Here is a 25,544-nt window from a genome sequence, read left to right as displayed (position 1 = left end):
TAGACAGGTACTAGTAAAGAGTGCTAATATATGTCATAAACTGTAATAGTCAACAGTACATATACTATCAAAAATGTAGGATAACAGTATACCAACATACCTCCTATAGCTTGGAGATGTCCTGCTGCTGCCAGGTCCCAAAATCCGAAAAGTCACATCGAGAAGACCAAATCACAAAATCTGAAACACAGGGAAATAAGACTCGTAAGCCGATCTCTGATACCAAATAAATTGGTAGCAGATAAATCTAGAAAATCCAAAACACATAGCAAGTATCGTATACCTGCTCTGATACCACTAAAATTGTCACGCCCCGAGGGAGTCTCTGTCCGAAGAAATTTCGGCAGCACCTCCACTGTACGGGTGACAATCTGAAGCACTTCTACAGGCATAATATACCTCAGCCACATGCGGCTGGAATCATAACAATAAAAGAAAACAACCACCACGCGGTTAATATCAAATTCAGCCTCTGGCTGACACAACCACGCAGTTAAAAGTAAAGCAGCCCACTCGGCTGTACCAAAACCAAAACACAACAAAACTGACAAAAACCAAATACAACCAAACACAAAACTGCTAGCCGGCTAGGCTTACACAACCAACAACATAACACCCGGAAATAAAATCAGAACACAAATCGAAATACAGAAATTTCATATACCAAGATAAAACAGCAGAAAGGCAGCGATATGTCTTCTGATGTGACGCGGGGAACAGCAGACAGGATGCTCCAAGCGACACCATAAATAACCTGGTACCTGAAAAGATAGTGTCCACGGGGGTGAATTCAACAACTCAGCGAATACCAATAGACATGCCTAGTAAGATATATCTAACAACAATAAACATGGAATACAGCTTCCGAATAATATATAGGAAATATATAAAACTGAAAAGTAACAAAGGAAGCTGTACTCACCAAGAACTCCTATCCTGAACTAAAGGGTCATCAAATCGATACGCAGTATGTCTCCTGTATGCATGTCAAACAAATGCATCCACCAAAATGCAGCATATAAGTGCAGCAAACACAAATAAATAAAAGCAATCAATGCATATGATGACCGTGCACTCTAACATCACTGCTCCTGAACAGTGACCGAGTGGACGGAATGCTGTCGGAGTACTCCTGTCCTGTGACCCCAAATCATAAATGGGGGAGCTCAATGCTCTCATCTCCCGGTACATGATGACGGGGAGGAAATCTCTGCCGGCTACCACGCTGAGTCACCTGACCAACGGAGCCAAACAGAGTCCACCATCTGCCGGCTACCACTGGAGCCAAATAGAGCGGAACTGACTGCCGGCTACCACGCTGAGTCATATGACCAACGGAGCCAAACAGCAGAACCGCCGCACACCTGCCTGATATACCACTAAACAATGAGTGGGGGTGTGTGCAGTACATGTAACTGGCGATGGGCTCAACCATAGTGGAGCCGACAATCGCACAGCATGCAATCATGATGCATGTCACTATGCATAGCAAAAACTGATCAACATAACCATATCCATATATACCAAATGGGTACTGTAAAAGCGATGGTCACATACCAAAATCTAGAGTACACAGGTCAGATAGAATATCAAAACATATGTCCCGAACATAACAAGTATGGTATATCCTGATCAGCATAGAAAAATCCATATATATATAATATGGGTACCACAGTATCAGTAGGTCAAATCCACGAATCCAGGATATACAGGTCCTCTCTGGTATAACAACCTAGATCCTAAACATATCCCCCTTCCATAACCTATGTACCAACAATATGCACAGATCAAAGAACAAGGTCTAGGTACACGAACCATATATGACAAACAAACAGAGGTACACAAGCCAGTCATGGCATAAAAACCTAAGTATCAGATAATCTAGATACACATGACTAAAACCAAAAATCCAGAACCTAGTCCTATCTTCAGTAAAACATAGCATGTCACTCTAGAAACTAAGATACTCAAGGCAATAAGATACTCATGGCAACAAATCACGAGATATAAGCACGGATACATCATGCGCGACAAACCTAACATGCTATGGATATCAACAGTGACATACCAAAGGCAAACATGTTCATTGCTTGTAGTTATAAAATACTATGCATATCCAAATGACAATATCATAAAAGATAAGTCAAGAGGTACCCGCCTTTATACGTAGATCGTGTCCAGAAGTCCTACGTTGAAACGCTCGTCTTGAATCCAAGTCCTGCAATCACATGATATACATATATATATTTTTAGCTAATCATATAATCAACAACTAGCTAAACCTAGAACCTAATCCAACGTCGATTAGGTCACCCTGTTTAATTCCACATAAATATCCAAACCAAAGTAGATGATAAATCCAAGAAGCAATTTGTACAAGAATGTATCTACTAGAATCCAACAAACATAACCACACTCACCTCAAACAGCCCCCAAAACTTCAACCGAAACCTTACTCAGCCGCAAGAATGCATAGGACAGAAATATGCCTAGAGGAAGTCCATCAAGGAGTTGTTCCTATGCCTCCCACGAGTCCAACATCAGGAAGAACATCACAACGGAAACTAATTAGACCATTATCAATGAATTCTTCAAGATTCCAGACAAGCTTACCTAGATTGATCACCCTCTGGTGGTGGCACTCGAATAGAACAAAGAGGAGGAAAAAGGTAAGGATGCAGCCATACTTTCTCGGTTAGAATCTGCTGTTCCGGTGATGCAACATCAATTCCGCAAAGGTGTCTGCTCTGTGGAGGAAGCAAGGCACGAGAGGAGATCAGCTAAAGATGGAATTAGGGAAGGCTTGTCCGGCAATGGTTTGATCGCGAGCGAAGATCGATGCTAGGGCTTGGCTCCCCCTTCCTTGCCGAAGATCTTCCTGTGCAGGCGACAACCTTGAGAGGAAGATGACCCAATAACCTCCGGTGATCAGCGGAGAAGAAAGCAAGATCAGTGACTGCACAACACCTATGCGATCGGACGATGTCCGCCGGCAACACGACATCAAGCAGTATCGACTCGAGAGGAAGGAGAGGGCGTGGAGGCTCGGTCAGGTTGTGAACCCATCCTAGGGCTCAGGAAATCGGCCAAATCGGGCGGCGATGGCTCGGCCGGCAGTGGCTCGTGCTCGCCGGCGCTTGTGCAGGGACGGAGGAGAAGGGAGATGGGAAGGAGTAGAAGGAGAAGGGAAAGGAGCTTCGGCGCCACCCGGAGATGAAGAGAAGTGATCGGCGTCGGTTGGGAAGGGAGGTTAGGGCACAAATAAGGATGAAGAAGAGGGCGCGTCGGGTTCGGCGGTGAGGGAGTGGAAACGGCGTTTAGGGGGAGAAAGAAAAGAAAAAGAAAAGAATATAAATAAATAAACTTTTCCTCTCTTAAATGGGGTAGCCTAAACAGGCTTTCCCGGGGTCCCGTTTTCATCCCCGTAAACTCGACCATACGAGCTCCGAAAAATTTCTAAAAATTCCGAAAAATTCTCTTATCATTATTCGCCATTTTTCCGGTATTTTACATGTTTTAACTCAGAAAACTAGACATTTGAAGGTGAAAAGTGGTGAGATTAGGGAAATGAAAGGCGCAAGAAGAATGGAGCAGTATATCAAGTTGAACAGATTCTGATTCTCATAATTTAATGTAGCCTCAGCTTGATTTTTGACTCACGATGTTCTACCTTGATGTGTACAATATATAATAGCTTTTGATGTAAAAAGAATGTTTGTGTATTTTATGGATACTGTTGTAAGAAGAATATTTATGTAATTTGTGAATATTTGTGTATTTTATGGATACTGTTGAATTAAGAATATTTGTGTAATTTGTTAATAATTGTGTATTTTCTTGAGTACTGTTGGTTTTTTACTGTTTCGGAAATTGAATTTATGTTGTTAAAAAATATTGATATTACATCGGTTTTTACCGCTGCAAAACCAGTGTCATTAACTAATATTACATCGGTCATATACCACTGCCAAAACTGGTGTTATTAACATATAATATTACTTCGGTTTTACACCGTTGATGAAACGGTGTCGTTAAGTGATACTACACCGGCTAATAACCGATTCGAAAATCGATGTAGTTAAGTGATACTACACCAGTTTTAAGCCGATGTCTAAAATGACAGACCTTTTACATCGCCTTCATAGACATCGGTCGAAAATGTAATAGACAGCGGTGGAAAACCGATGTCTATGAAGATTTTTATTGTAGTGCGTTGTCTCAAGATTGACTCATTATTTCCTCTCTTAGATAGTCGCGGGCAATCCCATAGTTTTGGGATCTATTTAATTATTCTCTCTCCAACTTTGTCAATCTATCCAAGTTGTGGGATAGAGTACGGTGTTCTACTATGCTTTCTTTAACTTTGTTGATCTATCCAAATCGAAAGATTGAGTGTAGTCTTTTATTATTCTCATGATTGAGTTTACTCTTCTAAGATTCTTTGTCCAACTTTGTGAATCTATTTGAGTTGTGAGATCGAACATTGTTTTTTATTATTCATTCCCTAATTTTGTCTATTTTTCTAAGTCAAGGTATTAAGCTTGATCTTCTATATTTTCTCCTTAATTTCGTTAATTTTTCTAAGTCAAGATATTAAGCCTGATGTTCTATTATTCTCTCCCTAACCTAATTTGTTCATTCGAGGTGAATGCTGAGTTATGGATATTCTTATCTATCTTATTTCTCTTTAGCTTACGTAGGATCAAGACAAATTAATTTCGTGATTACACTCTCTGCAGCCTCAACAAAATCGAGTTGGTATGTCCTCCCTAACCTTACAAGTTTGGCTATGTCACAAGATAGATTTCCTTATATTCTCTCTCGAACCTCGGAGGTCATGTTAAAGTATTGGGATCCAGTTTATCCTTCTTAGCCCCCACTGTGGTGTCAACTATTTTATACCGGTCAATTGACGCTTTAATTTCTTATATGTTCAATATTATTTATTTAAGGTTCCCACGGGCTGGATCAGCTGGTTAGATATCTGTAGCTTGCCAATGAAGTCGTGGGGTCGAAGGTCGCCAGTTGTACTCGGGGATAAAACACTGATCTGCTGCGCCAAAAATTCTTTCGACCCCCAGTCACCTATCCTGTCCAGCATTAACCATAATTTACTTCCTCTGGAATCTTATGGGACCGGGACTAGGGGCCGCTAGGATAACGATTCCATCTTTTTGCCAATATTATTTATTTAAGTTCATTATATGTGTATATAATAGCAACTTTATTTGAGTACAAAGTTAAAGAAGGACAATCATTGTGCGCCTATGACAACTTCAATTCCCAAGTCACTCCCATTGTAGGATATCATGAGTCACTCTTGAGCACTCAGTATCTTGAGTACACTAGCAATAGGACTCCCTGTCTCAACTAAGTCACTCTTAAAGCTCAGTAGCCCAAGCACACTGCCTCGATACGTAGGACAACATCTACTTGGGCTCATTTAGCCGGAGTTGATTTAATTTTGCTCCTCCATCCAATCCGAAAGGTGGACTTGTGATATCTCATGTAACAATCCCAGCTAGAACAATAGACTCGATCTACATAGTCAGCTCCGACTTAAAGGATGAACTTGTGATATCTCAAATAACAATCCATGCTAGGTCAATAGACGCAGCCTACGTAGTCGGCTCAACTTTGGAAAACTCAACGGCCTTACTCTAGATTAGAATCAAGTATGATCCACACATGACCCACAACTCTCAACCCCCACAACTCCAAGATTCAATAATTCATTAGGCTTTAGTACTACAATCCCCTATAATTATTAAAGTCAATTGTATGAAAAAGAGGAACTTGGTAATCAACCTTAGCCTTACTTTCTTCTTTATATTTTTATTACTATTTTATTCCTATCTTCCAAGATATCATGATGACTTAAACTCGTGTTAAGTCAATTGTAGCTAGGGATGATTCCTAGTGCCCTCTAACTCGTGTTAATCCATGCCAATCTAGCCACATCTTGGAAGAAAACTACATCAACAATTTCCAACGAGGTAGAAATTTCCGCAGCATCAAAAATAATCTTGGAACTAGACATAAATTTCTTTTATTTTATACCATTCAAATTCAATTAAAAATAATGATTCTAATGAATAATTAAACCCTGAGATTGCATCACATCACGGCGCCACAGAATTATTCAAATCAAAGAAGCTAAACTGGATAGCTGAAAAGAAAACATAATGCAAACAAGAATGTGCATCTCCTTAGAGCGCCAACTGATTTGAATAATTATGCCGGTGGCTGCCATCCTCCCGGGCCACCGTAAAACAAGCAGCAATCTCCATTGTATTCGGCATTATAAAAGGGTTTGCCGAGATCATTGAATGTTACTGCATTGCGGACGGATTTTGGGTATGGAATAAACTGCCCATTCTTAACGGTGATCCTCCTAAAAGATGCTCCACCAAGTTGCCCATTGCCCGTCGGAGGACTAGGCTTATCGATAGGAGAGCTAGCAGTTGCGCTCAGTTGAATCTGAGAAGAATCTGCCATGTTGTTGAAGAGCTCCCTCGGCCAGTAGCCAATCGGTTCTTCACCATTGTACAGCATCCAGTTCAACGAACGTCGATCCTGGAAAAAAAAAACAAAAAAACAAGCATGATCCATCGATCGATCTTACAAGCAGCGACCTTTCTTCCAAACCATCAAAAGCGAAAGAACCGAGAGTTCAGTTTAATTCTATTACCCTAAATATATTGAGGTTCAAGGCGTCCAGGGTGTAAACTTGGCCTGGAGACAACCTTTCAGTTGTTTGGACGAATCCAGGGCAAAGAAAGTTGAAGCAACCAGTTTTCTGATACCCATCTGACTAGATATATGTCTCCCCCACAAAAACAAAATCAAGTTAATTATGATCATGAACTATAGTTAATCGATGAAGAATGAAAGGTACCAAAACTCACAGTCCAATAAGTGAAGAAGTGAGTAAAGCTGTCTCCCTCGGCTGCGTGATGAACCTGTACAAGTGATCATAAGCATTGAGTTGAATGCAACAACAAGCCATGAGCTTCAACTATTTGCGATTAACAATACCAACATGAAACCCAGCTTGTAAGACGTTGTGGTATGCCATAGGGCCTGTTTCTCCTTTACTGACAATGATTTGTGTTGCGCTTGTTTGATCATCCAATATACCGGAAAGATGATAAACATCCAAATCAGCTGATATTCCATAGAACTTTGCTGGCCCATTCCGCGTCGAAAATGTCACTCCAGCAGACTGCAGATTAATATGTTTATAGATGGATCATAAAACAAAATCAGAGTAGAACATTTAAACCCTTGCAAATATATAGTTGTATATACTTACATAACCGTTAGTCGGAACATTAGTATCTTTCAGATCTATGAGTTGGGTTTGTTGGATTTGCTTTGCTCTGATCAAATCTTCTTTTGTAGTTCTTCTGATAGGGACAGTGCCCTGAGGACAACGTCTTGGCAACTTTAGGATTTCTGAGGATGAATTATTGTTCATACTCTTCGGAAATGATGTAGATTTAATCTGGATAATTAAATATATGCATATTATGAGCACTGATTCATGTTAAGATTTCATGAAGATATAATTATTAAGATCATGTTAATCACCTGAAGTGTATGGTTTTTAAGCAAAGGATGATCGAAAGCTGGCTGTTTGTAAATATCCACACAGTCAAATGTGATCCCATACTCATCCTGTATCATTAAGTTAAAAAAAAGGATTAAACATAGTGATAGAAAAGGATTTATAGGAAAGAAAGATTAAACATATTTAAATATAAGAAGATGGTGTGGCTTGCTTGGAAGGATTTGACATAAGGCTTGTTCAAGGATTTGAGTTGTATCTCCAACTCTTTCTCTTCTACTTCTGACAAATGCCATGTATCTGCAGCTGCTGAATGATACAGAAGAGCACAAAGAGTCAATAAAATTAGAGCTTGTGATCCTCCCCTGTGATCCATATTCATGTGAAGTAATCAAATCCACAAACACTATTAAAAGGAAAAAAAATCTGGAAAAAAGGAATGCTAATAAATAGAGAATTCCTTGTTAACAATTGAAAACGTATATATATATATATATATATACATGCATTTATTGTTTTGGTTTTTAAAAAGGGGGAGGCACTTCAAAACAAAAAAAAAAAAAAAAAAAGGAATTTTATGGACGAATTTTCTAAAAATTTTCGTTGTAAAATTTACGACAAAAAAATATTCGTCCCAAATCAGTCGTTGCTAAATTTTGCAACAAAAAAAAAATTATCCCAAATTTTATGACAAACTATAATTTTCATAACAAAAATTTGTTGCAAATATACACCATATAGTGTCTTTAAATTTGGGACAAAAATAAATTTTCGTCCCAAATTAGGGAAAAATTCTGGTTCGTCCCGAATTTGGGACGAATTTTGGTTCGTCCCAAAATCCAGGTTACCTTAATTCTCAAGGTTCATCCCGAATTAGGGACGAATCTGGTTTGTCCCGAATTCGGGACGAACTGGATTTGTCTCAAATTCGGGACGAATCAAAATTCGTCCATAATTTAGGACAAACTTTGGGAATTGAAGGTAAACCCGAATTTTGGGACGAACCCAAATTCGTCCCAAATTGGAGACGAATTTTGGTTTGTCCCAAATTTGGGATGAATCAATTCGTCCCTAATTTGCGATGAACATGGGTAATTCGGTGTGGGATTTTAGGATGAATTCAAATTCATCCAAAATTCGTCCCAAGGTTCGTCCCAAATTCGGGATGAACATGAATTCGTCCCTAATTAGGGATGAATCCAAATTCATTTCAAATTTAAGACAACCTCTAGTTCGTCCCAAATTTTGTCCCAAAATAAAAAAAAATCAAAAATTCTCTACATTTTTATTTTCTTTATCCTATTTACATATCAAATACATTATTACATAATATGATCTATAAATCTCTTATCATCCCCATATCCAAATTTAAAATATATTAGTTGAACTTCAACACACATCATATTTATACACATCCAAACAAACAAAACTACACATCCAAAAATAACAAAAACTATACATCCCATATCAACATTCAAATATGTCAACTCAACACACATAATATTTATACACATCCAAACAAATAAAACTACACATTCAAAAAATAACAAAAACTACACATCCTATATCAACATTCAAACATGTCAATTCAACGCACAACATATTTACAAATCAAAACAAGAACTAGTTTGGTTCAACAACTCATAATCCAAATAACAAATACCTCAAAACATCTAAAGCATAAAATAAAATACTAATCGTCATGCTTTGGGAGCTTCGTGTGCCTTCTTCCGTTCTTCGTTCTTCTTTTCCTGCGTCAAATTACAAATGAATAATAACTAACATTTATAACAAAAAAAATCTAAAACATATCAATGTTATCATATTGAAATAAGACATCTAAAACTTATGCAACTAACTTTTTTGTCACATTTTTTTTTATTTTAAAAAATAAAAATTTGGGATTATCTATGAAATCCGTCCCTAATCTAGGACGAACTGTGCAGTTCGTCTCAGATATGGTTTTCCTTAAACTGGGGTAAAGAAAATTTACTCTATGTTTGCGACAAAAATATTTTTTTGTCGCAAACCTCGTAAAATTTTCAACGAATTTCATATTTGGTCCCAAATTTACATCAAATTTACGACGAAAGAATGTTTGTTGCTATTTTCTCACAATTATTTTTTCGTTGCTAATTAACGACAATTTAATTATTCGTTACTAAATTCGTCGTAAATTTGCGACGGAAATTATTTGTTGCAAATTTTCATCCTAAAAAACTGTTTTTTTTAAGTGAGGTAACAGGTTTAGAGATGGTAAAAGCAATAAGATTTTTATCCATGATTAGCTAGTTTATGCAACCTATAATTAATTTTCAAGATATAGATGTAAGAAATTTATGGATAATTTAAGCCAGTTTAATTATCGGTTTAAAGGAATGCATGCATGAGGTGAAAATTTTAGTTTAAATGCTATGGAAAAATTTTAATTATTAGATAACAATAAATTAGTACTGGTTTAGAATTTTGAAGAGACTTATTGTTTAAATAAAATATGTTAAATATATAAATATTGGTAATTACTGGAACCTATATAATCCTTAATTGAAGAAAAACAATAGATAATTATCAGTTATGACAATTGATTTATTCTTGGCAATTTTTTTAATGAAAATTGTTTTTATTTAAGAAACTCAAATTATTAATACATATTGATAGACTTTTTTGCATATTATTTAAAAATATTTTTTTTTCAAGAATTAGGAATTATTAGTGCAAAATCACTTTATGATTGATAATATTTTTTATTGAATAATTTATCTAAAAAATTTTAAGATAGACATATTGTTACGGGGCACCATCTAATTATCGGTGTGTGTATATATAAGTAGTAAAAGAAATTATAATTACTTTCATAATCAATTTTTTTATCATTTATAAAAAATAAATAAGTTATAACTGCAAGAAGGAATGCCTGCCGGGGTGAAAATTTTATTTTGAATGCTATGGGGAAATTTTAATTATTGGATGAAGTAATGATTTGAGAATTTTACAGTGGCTTGTTGTTTAAATGTAATATGCTAAATATATAAATATTGGTAACTACTGAAATCTAAATAATCTTAAATTGATAAAAGAATACATAACTATCAACTATGAGAATCTATTTATTCTTCTTAATTTAAGAACGGTAATTTAATGAATCGAGTAGTCAACTTTCCATAACATCCAAACTAGTAATATTTTAACGGTATATATGTACATGCATTTATTATTTTAGTTTTTTTTTAAAAAAGGGAAATAACAGGTTTAGAGATGGCAAAAAAAAAAAAAAAAAAAAAAAAAAGAGTGTATTTGGTATGTCCGTTTTTTATTTTTATTTTATGAAAAATACATATTTTCTGAAAAATGATGTTTGATTTTCGTTTTTCATGTCTGTTTTTTAAAAAGATAGATAATATTTTCTAAAAAAACAGAGAATGACAAAAAATCATTTTTTATTTTCTAAAAAACGTACATTTTTCAGAAAATGAAAATAAAAAATACGCATACCAAAGGCACCCTAAAATTTTTATTCATTATTTGCTGGTTTATGCAACCTATAATTAATTTTCAAGATATATATGTTAGCAATTTATCGATAATATAAACCAATTTTATTTTATTCTTGGTAATTTTTTAATGAAAAACTGTTTTTATTTAAGAAACTAAAATGGTTACTAAATATTTATGGATTTTTTTATATTACATGTAATTCTAAGTGCAAAATCACTTTATAATAATATTTTTTTATTGAATAATTTATCTAAAAAATTAAGAAAGAAATTAATATTGTTACGGGACATCATCTAATTATATATATATAATTACTTTCTTAATCAAAACTTTTTTTATTATTTATAAAAAAAAATAAAATACATGAGTTATAACGGCAAGAAATTTATGTTTAATTTAAGCCAATTTAATTATACGAGGAATTGCTTCCCAGGTGAATATTTTATTTTGAATGTTATGGAAAATATTTAACTATTGAATAAAGTAATGATATGCAAGAAAAAAATGGTCATTTTACTATAAATTTTATGACGAATTTAAAAAAATCATCAAAAAATTAATTTGTGATGAAATATACGATAATAAAACTTCCATCGCAAATAAGATGCCATCAAATTAGGCTACAAAATAATGCATCTTCATCACAAAATTAGTTATAAATTTACGACGAAAAAAAATTTGTCATGAAATTTTATGATAAAAGAGATATTTATCATAAAATATATGATGAATGATTTTTTTTTTTTCGTCACAAAATTTATTGTCATTTCGTGACAAATAAGAATTCGTCATGAAATTTTATGATCACAAATTTACAACAAAAAGGGATATTCGTCACAAATGGACGACGAATGTGCCCTAAATCTATGACGAAAAGGGATATTTATTGTAAATTTATGATGAACAAATGTTCGTCACAAATTTGGGACGGATAAAGATTTGTCAGAAATTTGCGAGATTCTGAAAATCAGTGACGAACTTTTTTTTTTGTCACCGTAGTTATTGCAAAATTACGTGGGAAAAAATTATAAAGCCTATAACGAAAACATATTTTCGTTATAAAATCTACAATGGAAATAGATTTTCGTCACATAAATCTATTTTTCGTTGCAGGTGACAAAAAACTTTTTCTTTATAGAATTGCAATACCTGATGTAACATTATGATAGGTTTGTGACCAACAGTTTGATCGCAAAATGCAAATTTTTTTCACACCCGCTATCCATTTGTGCATTTTATCATATATACAAATCATATCCAAACACAACAATAATAATCCAACAATTCATATAACAATAAATAATCCAACGCATCCTATACAACAAATACACAAATTCAACATATCCTACACAACAAATAAACAATCCAACACATTCTATATACACAATTCATTCAAGCAAGTCATATTCATATCCAATCCAACACAATTCATACAAGTTCATATCCAAAATGAAATCATACAAAAACAAACATATTCATGCAAAAGATCCATCAATAGTTCAATAAGTTTCATACTAAATAGTATTAAAAGGATAAAAAGATACAAACATAAATTATTATCCTATGCTCCCTTAACAAATTAAAAGTATCATTTATGTCTAACTTATATCTATGTGTCAACAAACAAAACTTAATTTATCATCATTACATATCACTTGATCTATGTGTTTTGATACATAAACAAGTTAATCTTATGATTTTAGTAGGATGTAATCAAGGTTCTGACCTTGGATACCAAAAGATGTCATTTATCATCAATTGCATGAAACATATTATACATGAAACTTGTAATTAATCATAACAACAAATAAACAACGTACAAGTCATGTAATATGCTCCATGACATATAATAAAATCATCAAAACATATAACTAATATTGCATTGATTAGTAGTAGACAAGTCATAAACATGCAAAGTATGACATGACATGCAAAGTATCAAGGTAAGATCAAAACACAAAAGTAATTGTAACATGGCAAAACATGGCATAGCATATAAAAAAAATCCTAACACAAAACTTAATATATAAAGACTTACTTCTTCGGACATGGATTTACAATTGCCATCACCTTCATTTAGGGATGTAAATAAACCAAGCCGTTCGCGAGCTATTCGAAGTTCGATTCGATAAAAGCTCGTTTGAGCTCGTTTAGTGAGGCTCGTTAAGATAAACAAACTAAGCTCAAGCTTTGCAATATTCGGCTCGTTAGTTCATGAACACGTTCGTTAAGCTCATTAAGCAACTTTTAAATAAAAAAGATAATAGTTTTGATATTGAATTTATAGATTTTACACTCTACTTATGAAAAATATAGACAAATATATTAAATTTATTTATTAGAATAAAATTATAAATTTTAATAATAATATTATAATTTTCTCTAAATATATAATTTAATTTTTAATGAATATTTAAATTTATGATTTATATTTATTAAGCTCGATAAATGCTCGAATAAGCTCGTGAGCCATGAATATATTCGTTAAATAAAGCTCGAGCTCGGCTCGATTATAAACGAGTCAAGCTCAAACATTCATGAGTTCGGCTCGGTTCGGCTCGATTACACCCCTACCTTCATTGTCTGCACAAACCCTGTTCAAAATAAATTAACAATACTAATAAAAAAATAAAAAAATTCAATCAAATAATAGTAACTATGAGACAAATAACATTTATACATTGCGGTAGACTATCCCTATTATAGAAGAAGTCAACATTTTTAAAGATAATCTTGTCATCTAATTTCTAAATCCCAAAGGTAAACCAGAAAGAAATTGATTAAGTAAGTTAATGATTTCATATATCATATAACAAAATTATACATTGTATTATTCCCTCTTCAGATTATGCATTAGTCCATGAGTTACCTTGTTCTTTGTTTAGTTGCTATTTCACGCTTCTATTTTTTAAAATATATTTTGATAGCTCTTACACTGGTTTCCATACCCATATGATTGATGATGTTTCTTAATGACCTTTCAAAACAAGTAATCAAGCATATAAATCTCTTCTTTTATAGGAATCTCTTATCATATTTAATTATGTTGATACTGCAACTGCAACCTTGAATAGTTGCAATCAATAAATATATTTAGGATTTTGCTCATTGTGTTTTGAAAATTTTTATTCAATGATGTGATTGAATCTAATTGATTTACCTCCTTTATAATGTAACTATATTGCAGTTATGTAGGCAATGTTCATCTTCAAGTTATTGAACTTCTTCTTCAAGAAGTTTTTCAAAGTACTAGTTTAGTCGAGGGGTGCAAACTTATTAGGAAAGAGAAGATTAGTTAAATTTTCAATGTCAAAAGAGGGTAATCATCAAACTACTTTGATAGATTTTTTTGATCTTGCTAACCTATTGATTTTATTAGGAATTATGCAAATTTTTTGTTCGGTTTAATTGTAGCCAAATTTAAGCTTATTATTAAAGATGTCCATTTGGATAACTTGGAAATTTATATATGCCTTATTCATGGAAATTGTTGTGTCAATTACAAAACTAAATGATGTTGCATGCTAGGACAAAAACTTCTTTATTACAAACATTTCTTTCTTGCGGAAGAATGCATCTCAGGTTTGTTAGACTTACTGATCGCTATATTTTATATAGCAATATAGCTAAACTAACTTGCATTCAACCCTAGTTTTATTCAAGGAATTTCATATAAAATCTTAATAAATTTCTGAATTGGTCAAAAAATGCTATGATAATAGTAGCAACTATATACTATGTGACACTGCATCTAAACCTTAAGGGTGTGATTGGGAAGTCTTCGATGATTGCAATGAGGAGGATCCAAGTAACCACACCAAGGACAAAGAACTAGAAAAAAGCTTTGGATTTAAGAATGAAGATAGTTAAAGCCAATAAGTAAAGAACATTTAAAACAAGATGATAAGTAGCATCTACCAAGATCTATTAAGTTCATGCCATAAGATGTAGTCGAGAGGAGCAATTTTGAATGTCTCTTAATTAAAATTTCTTTATGCGTGAGTAATTATATTTGTTATAGAAGTGCAAGCATGATAATTTATATACTTATCTTGATTGTTTATTTAATAATATGTTATTGATTGAAGTAGATTCAATTTTCATTCATCTTTTATTTGTCTTTAGTATTAATGGACAATAGTTTAAAACTATTGCAAAACTATTATCTATTGCGCTCAAAGACAACAATTTTTAAATATTGCTAAACTATTATCTTTGGTATTAAAAGATAATAGTTTAAAATCATTAATAAAATTGTCAATCACAATAGTTTTTAAATGACAAAGACAACAAATTTTATCTGTTGTCTATGATAAATTTTGTTGTAGTGAGGAGTTAAGACATGAACATGGGGAAGATGAGGGTGCTTAGGGTTGAAGAAATCCCAAATGTAATGAACAAAAAAAAACAACAGAGAGAATTTTGTGCATTCAAGGTTTTAATGTTTGAGAGAGGTGAATCCTGAGTTAAAGTGGTGATCAAGATCTAACAATTTCGTAAATGAATGATTGATTTAAAATGAATTCAGAAAAGACCCGTAATCTCTTACCATATATCCAAAAGCCTTCTCGAAGGGCTACGATCTGTGGAATCTTTGACAAGATAAAAGCTCATGTGCTTTAGTGCTCCGGGAACATTTCAATAGTGGGGGATCACATCCTCATTTCTTGTTGTAATTCACTCGGGAATTCAAGCATTTATAAAGAAGAGTAACATAAAATCTTGCGATGGTTTGTAAATGATGCCCTTGGAAATACCTTAGGAAAAGTTGGCACATCCATACTAGAAAAATTTGAAAACAAGGCTATCGCATTACAATCGTAAAATTAAAAGTTCAGTCGTAGAAGTACCCCTAACAAATTCAAACATGGAATCCGAGAAACTAGATTGTCCCAAGAAATTGAAAAGGGCTTATCAATCTTTATTGGAAAGGAAGAGTCGAGATAACTCGTTTTGTAGTTCGTCCTCTTTGTGCTCAACTTTGTCTACTGGTACAACAAATTCTCCATTTCCTTCACACCGACCTTCTAAAGTTCACATGCCAAATGCAAACTATGTTGGGAAAGTTTCAGCTCAGCATCTAGATATTTCACATGGACATTGACTAATGTTAAATTCATTTGTAGATTAGAAACTCATTATTCTAATACCATAACACGATTATAATCAACTTGATGAGACGAAATAAAGGTTTATCATCTCTAGTAGAAAATTTGAAATTATGCCAAGAAGGAGCATGAATACTAAAAGGATGCTCTAAGGATGGAGAGGTAGATTCATCAGAGAAGGAATGAATGGAAGAAGGAGAAGACATACTAGGGAGGGAGTTTTGAAGAGCGAACAAGGCAACTTTATGTTCTATCTATTATATTTGACAAATGCTCCCATGCACTATGCAACTGCCTAAGCTAGTAGCCATCTGTGATTTACCTCTTTTGTGTTATCTTGGGGACAAACTGGTGGAGGTGCTGGGGCGAGCAAATCACCTTTTGTCACCATGTTATATTTGATAAATGTCCTAAAGGCAATCGCCTTTAATATTGTATTATTTATTTGATAAATAAAATTTGCTATTTGAATGTGCATTCAATATATATGTGATTCGATTTTAAACTCAATTAATGAAGTCCACAATATAATGCATAGTATGAAAGAAATTATGATTGGATCACAATTAGAAGATATCTTCACATGTGTAATTATGTATATATTGAAATCTTTCCTAGTCGATGAATTGATAAGACTAGACATTGTCAATTCTATGAGACTAGCACATATTATACTTCTTTGTTTATCCAAGTAGTAGCTGGAAACATAGAAATACTAATTATAGGTAACTAGTTCATCGGATGTGATCTACTATGAGATTTCATATGATTCTTTATATGTCGATAAAGATCTCATTACAGCTTGAGTGCAAGTTTACTTAGACTTGAGGTATTGATGTCATCTTGGTCATAGAGACTTTGAAATAACACATAACTAAAATTTATAACTTGGACATAGCAATAGCAACCTCAGTTTTTTTATTTATTCAAGCAAAAGTTTTTAATCTCATTACAATCAAAGATTTTGATTGAATATTATGCATAGCGGCCCTAGACAGTGTGGCTTGCATTCCATCTTCTCCTCTCGGTCACTCCGCCTTCATGTCCTCTATCACCATCTCAATGCCACTTTCTTTTCCTGTGCAAGATTACAATGTGAATGCACTGACCCAACAAGTATATTCCATAAGTAAATACAATGTAGGCTACTAAAGCATGTGCATCTGACAAAGAAGGAATTAAATTATAGCATAATAAGAAAATTCTCAGTAAAGCATAAAGAGATAAATATGGGGCTATAGTGGTGAACCGTTAGAGAGCACAGTCACTTATCAGTCATAGACCTTGGGAGGTACCTCTTAGGTGTCAGTCACATCTAGTCATTTATCAATCATCAATCATGTTTGAAAGGGTCCTCCTTGGAGCTCATCCCAAGATGCTCAACCCGTATCATCACCCCTTAATCCCATATTCATCTAATTACCCTTACCTAGGAAAATCTTCGAACACTCCGATGGTGTCACCAGTCGGATCTATCATTCTTAGCCATATTTATGATGAGGTACAGTAGCATGATTGCATCAAAGAAATTCAGAATAGATATATGTAACATAGTTCATGCAGAGCCATTGGTACAAATAGTTATGTGAAGCACACTTCATTCCTAATTAAGCATCAAGGATGGAAGGTTTCACTAAGCATAGTTATCAATTAATTCCAACAGCAACACATCGGTGTGGTGTTGTTTCACCAATTTCTATAGCATTATATGGAAATGCTACACTAACCTTTATCTAAACAAGTGCTCGGTGTGGTGATCTTGTTTTTGTGGTTGCATAAACACACTAAGCTTTACATGATTAAAAGAATCCATACTTGAAACATGATTTGTGCAGACACATTCTTAGTCAGTAAACAAGCATGTGAAGTGATAATCTAGAGCAAATAACTGTCACGCCCCAGAGGAGTCCCTGTCCGAAGAAATTTCGGCAGCATCTTCCCTGTACGGCGGACAATCTGAAACTTCTACATAACCCATATACCTCAGCCACAGGCGGCTGGAATAATAACAGTAAATAAAATCAATCACCACGCAGTTTATATAAGTATTCAGCCTCTGGCTGTCACAACCACGCAGTTAATAAAATAAATAACATAGTAATACTCTGACTCGAAATCAACCCTACTCAACTACACTCGTAAATCCCAAATTCGATTTTTTTCTTACCTCTTCTGCCGTTCAAGCAGGCATGTAGTAGTATAAAATCGAAAACAAATCCATCAACGAGACAAAGTATATAATATCTAAGTATTCAACATCCAAATCCAAATATAGTCAAGTGAGAATCAAAAACAATACAAACGATAGCAAATAGCTGGAGGTCTGCAGGGGACTAGCAACTGGAACTCCCTCCTGACAGCATCAACCTGAAAATAACAACAATGGAGGCGGGGTGAGTCCACACTCAGCAAGTACAATTGATATGCAAAGTAAAGAAATAACACCTAGCATTAATCATGCGTATAGTCTCCTGATAAAGATAAAGGTAACTACAAACCGAAGAAGACAGGAGAGAATCTGTACTAACCAGGACCCGGTAAAAGGACAAACAGTCCGAAAGGTATAGAAGACCTGTATGCATGTCAATCAAGGTATCCAAGCAATGTGCAGCATATAAGTGCAACAAACACAAACACAAACAATAAATGCATCATGCATATGATGCCAATGTCATGGTCACCCCTGACGCCAGTCAGCCAACTCACAACATAAGTGGGACCGAGTGGGTAGGGCTGTGACAACCGTGCACTCAGCAACACTACTCCTGATGAGTGATCGAGTGGACGGGATGCTGTCGGAGTACATACGTACTCCTACCCCAAATCATAAATGGGGGAGCGCAATGCTCTCATCTCCCGGTACACTATGACGGGGAGGAATCTCTAACGTGCTACACGCTGCGTCACACTACCCATGAGCGGATCAACGGAGCACCGGAAGAGTCAAACTGACGTGCTACCACGCTGTGTCCCGCTACCCCTGAGCGTCACAACGGAGCACCGAACAGTGATGAAACTGGCAAAGTGCTCGACAATAAAGGAGCAATCAATCACTCAGCATGCAATCATGCGAATGGTGCATGTCACTAAACATGGTAATATACTAAACCAATCTCTGGACATATCATAATGTGCACCAAAGCAAATGAATCATATCAAGATATCTGATCATATAAGGTATCCAACCTAGGTCCTGACATGGTAAAATATGGTTATATCACTACCCATGAGCATGTGGAATCAGGTACATATCCATACAAGATGTAAACAAACAATCAATCAACAGGTAGCATGTATTGGGCAGTGATTAACCGAAACAAGTAAGAAACACAATTAATGCATCTTGTTAATTTAATTACTAAGCATATCAAAGACAATAAGTCAAAAGTACCCGCCTCCGAAAATAGAAAGGTCCAATCAATCCAAATCCGGACGTCGAGAAACTCGTCTCGCGTCAAGGTCCTGTAATACCAACAGAGATATATTTTATTTAGCTAAAATTCCAATGATTTGCTAAATAGAATCCTTAAAACTATCTAGGCAAAACCCTAAATCATAACTCATCACATACCTAATAAATAGCTAAATAAAAATCTCCTACACTAGATTAGGGCACAAACCCTAATCAACAATCACATAAATCTAACCCAGAACCCAACTCATACCTCCGTAATCTGAGCCCCAAAATCAACACTTGCTGGCCAAGACTCAACAGGTTCTGGTGTCACTGCTTGGATCTGTAATCCAACACAGATCAAACGAATACTACTTACAAGGAGAAACAACAAGGATCCGCCATCAATGTATCATCCTATAACCAAATTAGGTACGTATCAATTCATACATAAAACACATTTTCACCTCAAATCACAGCTGGAGAAGATTCGCTGTTGCAGCACAGTAGACAAAGTTGCTGCCAATAATCCTATCCGGAGCGAGGTGGAACCATTGCCTAGCCAGTCAGCCCTTTCAAATCAGCACCTAGACAAATCAAACGTCTAATTCACAGTGTGTACATGCTCAACCATGCAAGACCAAATCAAGGCTCACCTTGGGGGGTCTGATCACCTTACTCACTGTCTGCACTTCACAGCAACCCGAGGCTGAGATCCAGAGCTGGAAGGGCAGTGTAGCACAAAGGGAAAACAGTGGCACAGAGAAGAAGAAGTCAATGTCGGCACCACTTCAAGAAATAGGCAGTGGCTAGGGCTGAGGTATGCAAAGCTGTGGCCACCGGAGAGTGCTGGTGGTCGTGGTTTTTCGGCTAGGGCACGCGGTTGGACGAGGACAGAGGGTGTCGGAGGAGAGGAAATCTGCGTTAGGGCTCGCTACACTGTGGTGGTCGATGCTGGGGCACCAGAGGTGAGGCGCTGCTCCGTGCGTCGCCGGCGACAGTGGCGTCGGGTCGGAGTGGCGGCGACGCTGCTAGGGATCGGCTCCGGCGCTCGCTGTGGTGGCAGGAGAGGATGCTAGGGCGCAGCCTCGGCAGGAGGAAGCTTGGCTAAGGCACGGGATGGCCGGCGGAGACTGCGGTAGTCGGCGGTCGGGCGGCGCCGGGTGGCTAGGGTAGGGAGATTAGGGCTTCGGCGTGAGAGAAGGGAAGAGGGCGCAGGCGGTTTTCGGGGAGGAGAAACAGAGGAACCGGCGAAAAATAAAGGAAAAAGGAAAATAAAATAAAGGAAAAGAATTAAGAAAAATTCAACTTTTCCTCATTTAAATGGGGTAACCTAAACAGGCTTTTCCGGGCCCCGTTTTTATCCCCGTTAACCCGTCCATACGAGCTCCGAAAAATTCCCGAAAAATTTTCAAAAATTCCGGAAAATTCCCTTATTAATATTAGCCTATTTTCCGGTATTTTACAATAACCATATCGGTCTATCCAAAGTTAAGGTAGAAACCATATGAACTTACAACTATACTTGTATAAGGGCATTTAGAGCTCAATGAAAACATATATTATCTACTTACAACATCTACACCATAAACTTGTTCATGAGTACTAACGCCCAATTCGCAAATCCAGAAAAGAACATTAACACTAAGAGATCATAGCGGTGCCCACAACGATTCAGATCTCAATTTATCTCAAATCTATGGACACCCCCAGTGAAGCACACTAAAAGAAAATCTCCAAACGGTGATAGAGAACTCGACAACACCAAAACATAATGGAATACTCCCAAATTGCACCATCTACTACAAATCTTGAATTGAACAATCTAGATATAGCCTAAAACATTGTTAAATCTGCAACTCCCACAAAAGAAAACCAAACGGAATACTTCGTCAAATCCGAATGAAATCAATCAACTGGAACAAAGCTATCAAGAAGAACGGATGCCCTAATGTTCACTAGTCAACTTCATCCTCCTCAGAACTGATAAAAAAAACGCCAGAAAACTTCCACCCACCACATCCGCATTTCATGGTTAAATCCCTAGGAAATCACAAGAAAAACCTAAGGAAACACAAAATCACTTGTTTGCATTTAAATCCGAGACAATCAAACAACCCTAGACTGCAACACCCACAAGAATGTAACACAAAATCTGCTCGCAGTCGTCTAATCCAAGATAAAAGTGTGGAACAAACAACAACACCATCGACACTCGCAAAACTAACGTCATCCTATCTAAAAGCCCTACCCGCATCTACAGAGGAAGAATATTTGCCTTCCCCGAGCTCTCCTCCACCAGAAGACACACGCCTTCTTCTCTCTTCTACCCAACGCAAAACGCGACCCCCACCTCCGCTCCTCGTCTGAATAAAATCACTGCTCCCCTTAACTTGTGCCTTCCCCCTTTTAAGATGTCATCCCTCCTCTCTAATTGGGCCCCAAGTGGGCCCCAAGTTCACTAATCAGCCTCACTTCTACTTCTAGCCCATAGAGTTAAGATTAAATGTCAATTTAGAGGAGTCTAAAAAAATGTTTTGTGTTGTTTTTTTTAATTGTTGGAGACAGTGAGGTTTTACAGACTTATACTTTGACATCTTGGTATAACATCTTCTAGGAGGTGTAGGTCTGGGATGATCGGGTATAAATCAATATGCTCAAAGGTGTTTAAATAGCCCATAAAAAAAACCACCACTCCTTATATAAAGGAGACGTACACCATATAACCACTTATTAGGATTATGACTCATAAATCTTTGTCTAAACAACACATCAAGAGGATGACCTTATTGGACATGTGTTATTTGAGTAATTTGAATCTATGGGACAAGGAACTATAAATTAGTTTAAGTGTGACATAGTCAGCCGCTGTGAAACCACAAATACATGGTTTTCTCACAAGTAATAAAAGATATCTATCCCACAAGTATTGGGTTAAGCACTAGTGACTTATCACAATGAGTTATCTAAATGATTGAACTGTAGGTAGGTTTATGTACTAAAAGAGAGAAAGAGAAGTAGAAAAAATAGAATTGAGAAAGAGAATTAGTTTGAGGATGTTGGTCAAGGAAGGATGTTCTAGGATCTTGGTTTTATTGTAATACTAATTAATGTACTATGAATTACTCATCTCTCATCCTCTATCCTTATGCACATGTAGGAAGTCTAACTAAATACCGACACTCACTCTTGACAGTCGTATCGGAGTGTTACCCATATTGTTATCCGATGCCACTAAGTAGAAGAGGTAACCTAGAAACTCTAATTAAAGTGATACCCTTTGTCACTAAGGTCCCCCCTCCCGATTATACAATCACTAGATTACACAGGATACTTATTAATATAGATTATGGATAACCCAAAAAACTTAATTAGATGCTTCATTGTAAAAAATTTCCCTCCCTTTGAAAGCGACACCTTCGAAAGTCCGATTAAAGGGGCACCCCTACCATGGGACCCCTTGGTTATACAATGTAGGGCATTCCTGTAATGCCCCGCCCCTCCTGCTAAGGCGATGGGGGTTACTTGCGACACATACATACTTAACACAGCGGAAGTCTTACTTAGAGAATTAAAAAAAACATTTTCTTACTTAAAAATTCACCATAGATATAAAAGAACCACATAGCATACCTATCATATTTTTGAGTCTTAAATACCCAAACACATACTTAAGGTCATAGAGTCATAAGGTAAAAACATCATCATGGTAAATTTCTTATTAAATAAAAGCAGGACATTTCTTTTAGCCAGTCCACTACCGCACACATCCTTCTAGCCCTCCTGCTGCTCCCCTAGTCCATCCATTTCTTGCCTTTATCTGTGGTACAAGAAAATAAGCTGTGAGCACTCATGGCTCAGTAAGTTCCTTTCCTACTCACAAAAACCGTAAAGCATATAAAAAACACAAGTCATAAGGCATAAAGATAAATGTATCATGTCAAGAGCATATCATGGCATATCATAACATAACATAAAGTATCATGGCATAATCATAAAGTATAAGCATGGTAAATTCCTAAACATATATCATGCAACATATGCAACATGTCTTTTGAAAACTTATACAATACATACTTAAACATAATCTCAACATGATTGGGGCCCCGGCTTGTACCACATACATAAATGCGCGCGTCCTATGTAGGTCCAAGATAGCAAGTCTTGAACCCTACAAGGCATACATACTAGGCCTGTTTCTTAGTCCATCGACCTAGGGGCACTTAGGAGCCCATCCCTAACGAGGCCCGTTTCTTAGTCCATCGACCCCGGGGCGCTTATGGAGCCCACCCTTGGTACAAGTCATACATAAAGTAAAGTAGCATGTCATACATATCGTAGTTCTTATTCTTACATGCATATCATGTTTCTTGACATATCATAAAACATGCATTTTTTTGGGCACACAGCACATGCATGAATCATAGCATACATCATGAACATATCACTTAGCATATCATAAGCATGCATATTTGGGCACACAGCACATGCATGAATCATAAGCTTGCATAATGAACATATCATTTTTATCATATCCTAAAGCATGCATGATTGAGCACATAGCACATACATGGATCATAAGCATACATAAGAGAGTATATCACTTATCCTAAAAGACATAACCATTCATGTAATCATTAAATAATATCTCTTGATTCATTCATAACATGTGAGGTACATCTAAGTCACTAAACTCATACGGTTGAAAGTCATGAATAGAGGCATGATATCTAGACAACATACAAATATAAAAATCTCATGATATCTTCACATACTAGCATACATAAGCATGTTAACCTAAATTTTTAAGCCCTCGTATGTTTCAAATTCTTCATGGCCGAAACCTTTCATGTAGAGCAAACAAGTTCTAAATAACATGCAAACATGTAAACCCTAAGCTCATATCATATCATATTTCATAAGGAACCACTTAAGCATATTTAGTTTGGATTCTAAGTTCCTTAAGCTCCCAAACTTATCATGGCCGAACCTTAACATGTCTCCTTCTAGGTTACAAGTAGCATGGAGGTATTGAACCTTAAGCCAATATCTTATACATTTTCATGAGAAACAACATAAGCATATTTGTTTTAAATTCCAAACTTCCTAGACCCCTTAACACAAGGTGGCCGAAACCTATAACTCATGGAATTAGGTTTTTAGTGGCATAAGAGCATGGTAACCACAACTACATTTCATAGCATATATCATAAGACATCATAAGCATATATAAGTTGGGTTCTAAGTTTTCTCTAGGCTTTTAAACTTGTAATGGCCGAAACATATAAATCATGGAACTAGATTTTTAGTGACATAAGAGCATAGGAATCACAACTACATTTCATGGTACTTATCACAAAAACATCATGAACAAATGTAAGTTGGTTTCAAAATTTCTCTAGGCCTTTGCACTAGTATTGGCCGAACCCTAACAAGCATGAACTACATTTCTAGTGGCATAAGAGCATGGAACCACAACTACATTTCATAGTACTTACCACAAGGAGCATCATGAACATATATAAGTTGTGTTCTAAGTTTTCCTAGTCCTTTAATCCAAAGGTGGCCGAAACATGTGAGTTAGGTTTTTTTTTTCATTTTTTTCATATGGCCTAAAAGCATGGAAACCCTACACAATTTTCATGACATCATAACAAGGAACAACATGAGTAAACTTAGTTAAAAAAAATCTACACATACTAGCTTTAAAACTTAGTGTGGCCGAAAGTTACATGTACTCAAAATTCTATGTAACAAGCAACCTTAAAAACATCCACTAGTTCCATATTATTTTATCAAGAAAGTCATGAGCTTCCTAGCCTTGGTTTAAACTTTCCTAGACTTCAAATCTCATCATAACCGAACCTTTATAAGCATGAAATAAGATTTATAACTAACATACAATCATGGCATAAAACTTCATACCTTGTCTTAGGAACAATCTTAGCATGCTTAGCCCTAGATTTAAAACTCTCTT

At 35.7% G+C, this 25,544-nt stretch overlaps 1 protein-coding gene across 1 annotated transcript; it reads right to left on the bottom strand.

Annotated features, from left to right (window-relative positions):
- Nucleotides 1-6,234: 6,234 nt before the first annotated feature.
- Nucleotides 6,235-7,946, bottom strand: LOC121994792. Its single transcript, XM_042548710.1, has 7 exons — nucleotides 7,800-7,946; nucleotides 7,594-7,680; nucleotides 7,316-7,507; nucleotides 7,043-7,225; nucleotides 6,909-6,962; nucleotides 6,692-6,814; nucleotides 6,235-6,576 (listed from the first exon to the last, which is right to left on the bottom strand). The coding sequence occupies exons 1-7, from the start codon at nucleotides 7,944-7,946 to the stop codon at nucleotides 6,235-6,237; spliced, it is 1,128 nt and encodes a 375-aa protein (XP_042404644.1).
- Between the last annotated feature and the right edge of the window lie 17,598 nt (nucleotides 7,947-25,544).

The sequence above is a fragment of the Zingiber officinale genome, chromosome 6A (assembly GCF_018446385.1).
Source record: "Zingiber officinale cultivar Zhangliang chromosome 6A, Zo_v1.1, whole genome shotgun sequence".
Lineage (NCBI taxonomy): Eukaryota > Viridiplantae > Streptophyta > Magnoliopsida > Zingiberales > Zingiberaceae > Zingiber > Zingiber officinale.
The sequence above is the reverse complement of the archived record's forward strand: the minus strand, read 5'-3'. Positions and strand labels throughout refer to the sequence as shown.

Coding starts and splice junctions, on each gene's coding strand:
- LOC121994792 (XM_042548710.1), bottom strand. CDS start 7,946: ATGGATCACAGGGGAGGATCACAAGCTCTAATTTTATTGACTCTTTGT. Junction 7,681..7,799: donor AATCCTTGAACAAGCCTTAT/GTCAAATCCTTC, acceptor TTAATGATACAG/GATGAGTATGGGATCACATT. Junction 6,815..6,908: donor ACTTCTTCACTTATTGGACT/GTGAGTTTTGGT, acceptor ACATATATCTAG/TCAGATGGGTATCAGAAAAC.